At 43.9% G+C, this 10,000-nt stretch overlaps 1 protein-coding gene across 1 annotated transcript in view; it reads right to left on the bottom strand.

Moving 5' to 3' along the window:
• Positions 1 to 8,358: 8,358 nt before the first annotated feature.
• The window catches only part of LOC116889324 (integrator complex subunit 6-like), a 5,804-nt gene continuing 4,162 nt past the window's right edge, over positions 8,359 to 10,000 (bottom strand). Inside the window, exons 2-4 of the mRNA XM_032890446.1 lie at positions 9,462 to 9,797; positions 9,008 to 9,119; positions 8,359 to 8,612 (exon numbers count right to left, since the gene is read on the bottom strand). Coding sequence (XP_032746337.1) covers positions 8,528 to 8,612; positions 9,008 to 9,119; positions 9,462 to 9,797 — 533 coding nt within the window. The 3' untranslated portion in view covers positions 8,359 to 8,527. The remainder of the gene's footprint in view (positions 8,613 to 9,007; positions 9,120 to 9,461; positions 9,798 to 10,000) is intronic.

Here is a 10,000-nt window from a genome sequence, read left to right as displayed (position 1 = left end):
CCTGTGTCCTTACATGATAGAGAGGGGACACCGGATGGTCTTGAAAACTGAAAAAAACAAATCCTCATCTCAACCTAATCACCTCCTTATATCCAATCACATTGGGGTTCAGTGCTTCCATCAAGAAAAGCCACTGTCTGGATAGAACACCAGTACCCTGGGGACATGTCCATCAGAGACAATGTAAATAAACTGTGATCCTGGTGTCAAAAGACTTAGACTAGAGTATTATAAAAGAAGCAAGCCAGACTCTACAGCCAGAAAATCTGTTTCTTAGAAACTGTGTCACCAGAATTTGGGACCAGTGAGATGGCTCCATGGGTAAAGATGCTTGCTTGCTGCCGTGTCTGATGCCCTGATCTGATTCCCAGGATCCACGGGGTAGAAGGAGACAGCCAGCTTCCACAGTGTTCTCTCCGCATGCATGCAGCCGCATGAGGACCCCATCTGATATGTGTTAAAAAATAGGCTTTATCTTAAAGAATGATTCTGAGAATTTAGTCCGATGGCTCAGGACAACACTTCCTAGTGGGCACTCCTGTAAGTGGTAGCTAGACTACCACACTCCTGAATCAAAAGGAAGGGGAGGGGGAGGGGATGTTTGCCCGAAACTGGGAAAGGGGAATAACACTCGAAATGTATATAAGAAATACTCAAGTTAATAAAAAAAAAAAAAAAGAGCCCCACTTTCCAGCAGCATCGGTTCTTGTGCTCTATTTTCTCTACTAAACAGAACGGAAGAAGCTAGGTTATATCATTAGGAATATGGAATGGAAACAGGGTGTGGTGGTGCATGCCTGTAATCCTAGCACTTGGGAGGTAAAGGCAGAAAGATCATTGAATTCAAGGCTATCCTTGGCTACATAGTGTGTATGAGGGCAGTCTGAGCTACATTAGACCTTGTCTCAAAAACCAAAAGAACAAAAATGAAAGAAAAAAGGGGGAGGATCCTAGGGGGTTGCCAAATTAAGAGCAATAGAAGGAACAATTATTCTGAAATGTATAGAAACCAGTTAGGTTCCCGCACCCCAGGCGAACGTAAAACAGCTATAATTAAGATTAGTAGGAGACCTGCCTTCCAGTACCTTCCCCACCCCAAGGGAACAATACAGTACAATTGGGAGAAGGCCAATCCCCATTTGGGAGATGACACAATATAATCTAGATTTTAATCTTTATCCTTAAGGAGGGCTGCCCAAGGGACTAGTTTCTCCCCTGACTGAATCTTAGCATGGATGAAAAAAATGTCCTCGGCATGGAACAAAATACAGGTAGCAGAATGCCCAGGAACACTAGGTGGCAGTCCAGGACCGTGAATCAGTGCAGTATCTTCACAGCGGCAGCATCACAGGCAGACCTGGGGGGTGTGGGGTGTGGTAGAATGCTGCAAAAGTGTTGTCCCTCACAAACTCAGAAAGGCTGCAGAAAAGGCTTGAGAGATGTCCAGAAACTCTCTCCAGAATGAACAGGTAAACTGCTCCCCATACAACACCAGACTACAAAGTCCTGGAGAGGTGGCAATTATCCAGATGCTGAAATTCTAACAAACCCAAGATGACAGGTAAACAGGTAAACATGATGCACTTAATGTCTTTCTCAGCCTCTCTCTCTTCTCCCTCCCTCCTTCCTTCCCTCCCTTCCTCTGTCTGTCTGTAAGTCTCTATATCTGTCTCTCTGTCTCTGTCTAGCTCACTATTGACCCCACCTTCACTGCTTTTCTTCTCTCTCCTCCCTCTCCCTCTCCCCGTGAGACAGACCCAAGGCCCGCCATATAGCAGTCAAACACACTGAGTTACACTCCATCTCCAAAGCAGTAAATGCAACCTCTAAAAACACAACGTAAAGGGGAATAAATGAGGCAGGTCTGAGGGGTTCGTGGGTTAATACAAATAACCATCAGGGTGGTGCTCAATGATTAGAGAGCAAAGAGACACAAAAATAAAGTCAGAGAATGGTATGTGGACAAGAGATGATTCACAAAGAAATACAGACTATGAGGACAACCACGGGGGAGGGGGGGTGGATATGGCTACCACTCTAAACTTCATCATAGTAGCGTGGTATCATAGGCCATGTGTGTGTGTGTGTGTGTGTGTGTGTGTGTGTGTGTGTGTGTGTGTGTGTGTGTGTGTGTGTGGCTACTGTAGTTTTGCTACCTGATGATACTGTCAACGGTTTCCTAAACATTTCTATTTCTACCCATAGATCTGGGCTGCTTTCAACCTTGGCCAGAGAAGCCTCTTTCTTCCTTTTTATTGGATATTTTTATTTACATTTCAAATGTTATCCCCTTTCCTGGTTTCCTGTCAGTAAGCCCCCTATCCCAACCCGCCTCCCCCTGCTTCTATAAGGGTGTTCCCCCTCCCCAACCACCTCCCCTTCTTACCTCCCTGCCCTGACATTCCCCTACACTGGGTGGGGCAGGGTCCACAGAAGCGTAAGTAGGTCAAAGTGGTGAGGATGGGGAGCTTTCAGAAAAACAAAAGAAACGAACAAAGAAAAACACACCGCCTGAACTATCTTACGATCCTGCAGTCCCACTATTGTGTCTGTCTCAGCAAGAATTGAAATTCATATCTATGTGACATTATTTACAATAACCAAGATGCACGATCAGTTCAGCTGCCTATCAGTAGGTGAGTGGATAAAGCGAAGGCATACACATGCGCAATGGCATTTGACTGTGATTTTTAAAACCAGGAAAATCTGCAGGATGCTGTAGTCTCAGCAGTCAAGAACCTGGAACGAAAGGACCATTGCAAGTCCAAGGCCAGCCTGGGCTACAGAGTGAGAGGCTGCTTTAAAAAAATAAGAAATTCTGAAACAACAAAAAGAAAAGGAAAATCCGTCATTTGCCACAATATGGACGAACATAAAAGCTGTCGTGCTAAACGATAACAAGTATTGCACCATCTGTCTTCCAATAGATTTTAACCACAAACTAGAAATGAACTCACAGCAGCAGAGAGAAGGGAATGGCGGTTGCTAAGGACCAAGGGGCAGAAATAAGCAGATGGATGCTAATCATGCCATACAAAGGGGTCAGCTAGGAGGGATATATGCAAGAGTTCTAATATGTAACCTAGTGATAAAACAACAATGCTCTATATACCTGGAAACTGCTGAGAGCATAGTTTTTGTTTTGTGTTTGGAGACAGAATGTGAGTCTACAGCACAGACTTCTCAAACAGGGGATCCTCCTGCTTTCGTTTCCTGAGCACCGCAGTTACAGTCATGGCTAACTATGCCCATCTTTGAGAGTAGATTTTAAATGTCCTTACCATACTCCTTACCATACCATAGATAGCTTCACTTAATATTTTCCAATTGCATTGTATATAATAAATGAATATAATTGTACAGGACAATCAAGAAGGGATAAACTGTGAGGCCTTGTCTTTTTTTTTTTTTAATTATTTATTTTATGTATGTGAGTACACTGTAGCTGTCCTCAGATGCACCAGAAGAGGGCATCAGATCCCATTCCAGATGGCTGTGAGCCACCATGTGGTTGCTGGGAATTGAACTCAGGACCTCTGGAAGAACAGTCAATGCTCTTAACCACTGAGCCATCTCCCCAGCCTGACCTTGTCTTTTAAAAGGGGGAATTACAGGGAGCATGTCTCAATGGTTAAAAACACTGACTGCGGGGTTGAGGATTTAGCTCAGTGGTAGAGCGCTTGCCTAGCAAGCACAAGGCCCCGTCGGGTCCCCAGCTCCAAAAAAAAAAAAAAAAAAAAAACACTGACTGCTCTTCCAAAGGTCCTGAGTTCAATTCCCAGCAACCACACGGTGGCTCACAACCATCAGTAATGGGATCTGATTCCCTCTTCTGGTGTGTCTGAAGACAGCTACAGTGTACTAGAATATATAAAATAAATAAGTCTTTTAAAAACAGAATTACAAAATTAATTCAAAAAAAATAAAAATAAAGCTGGTCTATAAAAAAAAAATCCTACAAACCAGTAGTTCTCAACCTGTAGGTCATGACCTCTTTGACAACCTCTATCTCTAAAAATATTTACATTATGATTCATAAGAGCAGCAAAATTCCAGTTATGAAGGAGCAATGAAAACAGTTTTACTGGTTAGGGGCCACCACAATCTGAAGAACTGTATTAAAGGGTCACACATTAGGAAGATTGAGAAGCAATGTTTCAAATATTGGCATGGAACACGCATACCCAAACTCTGCTGAAGCTCAATCTCTTGACTCTCAAGTATTCTAGTATCTCGGTGGCACAAATGCAGCTTTGACTGCTGTCCAAGGGGTCCCCTCATTATCTGAAGAATCTGTATCTGTCTCACAGGAACTAGAGATCTTGCAGAGGTCTGGTGATCCTTGTTAGAAATGGCAGCATACCCATCCTGCCCCACCCCCACCCCGTTCCCTCACTAGCCCCCAAAAGGGCTCATGAGGAGTTTCAGCATTTTACCATATAAGGTCTAGGACTTCCCTCTTTATGTTTAGGTGGGACTACAGAAGGTCTGTGCAGGTATAGATCTTTAAGGGTGGAATATGAAGGAAGAAGGAACATGATGTTGAACCAGACTAAACATAATAAGGTGGGCTTATACCCCAAGTTGTATAATATCAGTGGTTTTGTTTCAGAGCATAAGGGAGCTTCTTGTAGCCTGTTCAGATAGTGACCTGAAACACTGCCCAAAGGTGATTCTAAATTAAGGACAAATCTCAGGTCTTGGCCTACTCACAGAAAGGCATCTGAAGCCCAAATGAGACTGCAATGTTAGAGTGTATTAATTGACTGCAAAGATCTGTTTGGCCACCTCCGTAGGCCCTGAGGACATGACTTTGTAAATGATTTCCTAAGGAGAGCCCAGGCACCTCTCTAGTGACTGTTCTGTTTGCCAGGAGCTGCCGTGGCTTTACTCCAGAGGAAGAATCATGTATGCTAGACTGTAAAATGATTGCTCTGTTCATTGTTGTCCTAAGCTTTGCCAAGTGGACCAGTGATCAGTTTCTGGTGTAATGATAAACTGAATAGGTAAGTGACTATTCTGGTTTCTCTAGAGAGATAGAATCAAGACATGAATATTCTGGATGTCGAGGAATCAGGGATAGCCTGTCTGTGGGTTCATACTGAGGACCCTTCCCGTCTCCTTTGAGACCTCTATAAAGGAGACCTCCCCACTCTGCCTTGTAGGCCTAAGCTCTCATTAGAGCTCCCACCATGCTGTCTGCCTACCTACGATGTTGGGGCTGATCATTGCTCAGACCCTGGCTTAGCTACTAGTTGTCTGTATGTCCATGGCATTAATAATTTTCTTAATAAACACAATACTCAAAAAGATGGTCTGCCGTGGTATCCCCTGGTCATGAACGCCCAAAGCCAAGTCCTTTTACTTAGCAGACTGGATGACTCCAATACATGCCAAGAAGATGCTAGAGTTTGAATGTGTCCCTTGAGTTTCACTTCCTAATGCAACAGAGGTGAGAGGTAGGACTGACAACTATTTTTTGGGGTGCTGAAGATAGAGCTGAGGGCCTTATACAACTGAACAGTGTCTCCAGACCAGAGATGTAGCACTTCTAAGACGTGATTGTATCACAAGGGATCTCCCTTCATGGATCTCCCTTCGTTGTTAGAGTGAGTTAGAAATCACCAGAACAGGTTTTCTTTAAAAGTGAGGCTGGCTGGGTGGGATGGCACACACTTTAGTCCTAGCACTTAGGAGGGAGATCTTTGTGAGTTCAAGGTTAGTCTGCTTCGCATAATGAATACCAGTCCAGCCAGGGCCACATCATGGGAGTCTGTCTCAAAACAGTGAAGTAAAATAAAATAGATGGGGTTTGGTCATTGTTCAATCCTATTAGCCAGATGTTGCCTTCTGGCATGGTATGACACCGATGTGAGCTACTGACCTTGGACTGGTTAAGTCTCTAAAACTGTGAGAAGACAGGGAAAACCCACTTGCTAATCTAGTGCAGAACTGTGACAGATATATTCAGAAATAATATTGAATCTGGACAGTCCCATGGCACAGTAAGATGAAGGCAAATTTATTATCAGAATTCTGAGATTATTTCATACCATCCCTGAAGTAATCCTCATTTATAGAGACGCAAAATGTCATTGTTGCTCATGGGTCGGAGGAGAGTTCATGATCAATGCAGCTTTACCTATTTCTCTGATTGGTTCCTGAACTCACCCTTCAGTTATTAGAAGTCTGAAATTCCGAAAGTTGTCATTAGAATAGACTTATTTAGCAAATGGCAAATATCATATATTGGTTCTCCAGCCTATGGGGAAAGGTCTGTTGCAGTATGAAAGGATAAATGAAGCCACTAGTAATACATATCTACAGTAATAGCAAAGTAAACATGGCACTCTATTGAGAGAGGGACTGTGAGGTTTGTGGCCTCACTGACAATCGACCATGCAGGTTGTTGATCCTCATGCCATGCATCTCAGAGAATGAGAGCCATGGTGAAAATTGTAATCAGACCATTATTCTAAGAACTAATATGACTGTATATGAGGTTTCCTTGTTTTTACAATCCATGTGTTCCTGGGCACGTGACCATCAAAAAGATGAGCTTGACTTCACTTGAAAAGCCAAGGTAACATCACTTATGTGTGTGAAGTATGTATGGACATGTGCATATATGTGTGCATGTGTGTCTTCCTCAATTTCTCTCCACCTTAATTTTTGAGACAGCATCTCTCAGTGAACCCGGAGCTGGTCAATTCAGCAGGACTACCTAGGCAGAAAGCCCCAGGGGTAGTCCTGCTTCTGCCCTTGTAGCACCGGCATTATTGGTGTGAGCCACTATGCCTTGGCCTTTGGTGTTGGTTCTGGGGATCTGAACTCTGACGTTCATGTTTATACAGCAAGCACTTTACTCATAGAGCCATCTCTCCATCTCCTAGTGTCATTTCTTACCTCAAGCTTACATCCTAAAGTAGTCCTTAGGGATCTTGATCAGCAATACTTTGCATCATTCCTTTGCATGGTGGCATTCTTGTCACTGAATAGGAAATGGAGACCAATCCAGATATCTGATAGCACACTTGATAGACAGAACTGGTGAAATCACTTCTGAACAAAACCAGGGCCCTTGTAATGAATGGCACTTCGGTGATCTCATGATCTAAGGCGTGTCAAGATAGTACTTGTGAGATGAGCAAATACCCTCATCTTGGCTAAAAAAGTTAGAGAGGGGACACAGCAACAAGTTATGCATGACATAGTAGAGAGAATTTACCTCAGGGTTGGATGCTACAGTGTTGAGCAAGAATCTGCTAGTTTGGAGTAAGGCCCAGAAAAATAAGGAAGTTTTTCTTGTCTAGCATCTGTGGCTTCAGGAATAGTTCCCTGTGTCCAGTTGATAAAGAAAACAAGAAAACAAATAAGCTAAAAAAAAATCATGTGTGACTTTAATCACTAAAAACATGCAGGCAGCACCTATATTGGTTTCCTCACTGCTGCCTAACAAAGCACTCTCACCAACAGCTTAAAGCAACAAACTATGGAGCGTTGCCTGTGTTTCTAGCTTGGAGTACTGTCTGATTCGGATCAGTACGATCCAACTCCGCCTGCCACTCACGATAAAACATTGAACTCATGTTTCATACCATGACAGGTTTGGACACTACTAGATCACCTTTGCAAGGAGATCCTACAATTAATTTGTTGGCATGGAAGTAGAAGTAAAAAGCTCATCAGGATGGAGACTGCATCTTTCTCAACCAATCACCATAAGCAGGAGGATTCGTTCATTTCCGGAGTACAATCCTTGCTTACCAAATGATACTGGGATGCACTTCCAAGGCTAAGGAGGACAGTGTGAAGGGTGTGGAGTCCTTCTTTGTACTCTTGTGCTTTGTCATGAGAGGTGATGGACATTTGCAGCAGCCCAATTCACTCAGGACATGGACTGGCTCAGGCCAGATGGCTAAGTAAAAACCCTTGAGACAGCTCACTACGTCAAACACCTGACCTGTTGAGGGGCTAACTCTGGACAAGGGGAATAAGAGAGGGTGGGCATACCGGGTGTGGCAGCAGCACACACTTTTAATCCCAACACTCAGGGGAGGCAGAGGCATGCAGATCTCTGTGAGTTCCAGGGCAGCCAGAGTTACACAGTGAGACCGACCTCAATGAGGCAAAATAAAAACAAACGAGGCAATGTTTTGGAAAGACAACAGTTCTAAATATCAGAGATGACACTTATGATCTGCTGCAAAATACATACTTGCCATGTTTTTTAAGATTTATTTATTTATTTTATGTGAGCAGACTGTTGCTCTCTTCAGTCATGATTTTTACCCAAGGAGACAATAACAGCAGCCAGCACAGGGTGGGAAAATCAAAAAAGCAGTAAGAAGTTGGGTGAAACCCTGACATTTATTGAGTAGTTTAAGACACTTGTCTCAGGGGTAATTATCTTAGCTAACACATGGTAGGAGGTCTCAGCATCCTTCCTCTACATTGTAATCACTCTGAGCTCTTTGCTGAATCTTGCTGACCACTGTAATGGCAGGATCACGCTCTCAGGTGTACATCACTCAGCGCTGTTGAGAGACCTTTCTGACTTTAATTTTTCCAGCATCTTCTCGAGATACTGTATTAAATGACGTCTTTTAAACCTGAAAATAAATATACATATCATGTTAAAAATAAAAAAAGATCCCCAAAGAACCTGTGCTATAGGAAGGGCAATGTGATGGAAAGAATGGGTTCACTCCATCTGGGGAAACAGCAAGTGTATCCCAGGTACAGCCGGTACTCAAGCCAATATGAAGGGTCAGTGTCAGCTCAATATTACAGTGACAAAGAAGCACTGAGTGGGCCTGGAAGGAAGTGTCAAACACAGGTGGCATCAACTTAAGTGTCTATGTCCTCAGACTTCACTATAAGGTGAGGGCCAGGGATTGAGAGACTCAAGGCAGGTGCCGCCCCACCCCTCACTCAACCACTGCAGTGACCCCACAGCTTGGAGGCGTGGCTCCAGTCCACATGTTCAATCCCCCTGTGCACCCACCTTGCCGCCTCCTTGATGGAGAACTCAACAAACTGTATACTGACTTCCAGAGGTCCTTGCACTTCTTCCAGGATCTGAAAAGCCTCCAGATTCTGAAGAGAATATAAGAATGCTTGAGTCTTTAGAGGTGAAAGAAGTGGATGGGCAGATCAGATCGTGTTCCCGAATATACTTTTTCTGGTCAAGGATGTTTGCGATGGTGGGCATGTGTTCTAAATGCCTATGCAGATACTAATGTGATTCTTATGAGCAATAACCAGGTAACATTACAGATGAAAGATGGGGTCCGCTGAGAGGTTTTAGTCTGAGTAAAAAGTGACTGTGCTAAATTATATAGAAAACCTTGCTTGTGGCAAAGGCTTTCTTCTCTCAGGAGGCGGTTTCAGGTTATTCTAATCATACCACTAGAGACGCCTGCCTTGCTTCTGTTACTAACCATCCTTTGAGCACTTACGTCGTCCAAAGCGTCGGATTTCTGTCATCAGGGCACACTTTATTTCGTAATTGGTTACAGTTGGTTTCAGTGAGGACACATAGCGCTGAGCTTCTGATGAAGACAGTGCTGGAACACTGGCAGTGCCTGCGGAGCAGTCATTGCTAACACTTGCCACTGTAACAGTGCTGTCACCATCCTTGCAATGAAGAGAGTCTTCAGGCAAAGAATCTCGTGGACTGGGGAGAATGGTATCTCCTGCCATAGGCTTACACTGTTTTGGAGCACAATTTTGGGCACAGACTTTAGGATCACCCTCCATCATCTCTGCCTGGGTCTTCTGGCTGACAATAGCACCTGGAAAGCAAAGTAGTGAGGTGAGCTGTGACAGGGTAAGCTATAACAGGGGTGAACTGGGACAGGGGTGAGCTCCATGGCTCCACTTGGGTACCCTTGTGCTCCTTGAGGTCTAAACTGATTTCAGAGGAGGAGAGTACACCAGAGAGAAATCTCAACCATGACAAACTGACCCCAGGACACAGCATATAAAACAAACACCT

This window comes from Rattus rattus, chromosome X (genome assembly GCF_011064425.1).
Source record: "Rattus rattus isolate New Zealand chromosome X, Rrattus_CSIRO_v1, whole genome shotgun sequence".
NCBI classification, from domain to species: Eukaryota; Metazoa; Chordata; class Mammalia; order Rodentia; family Muridae; genus Rattus; species Rattus rattus.
This window is presented reverse-complemented; position numbering and strand designations above follow the sequence as displayed.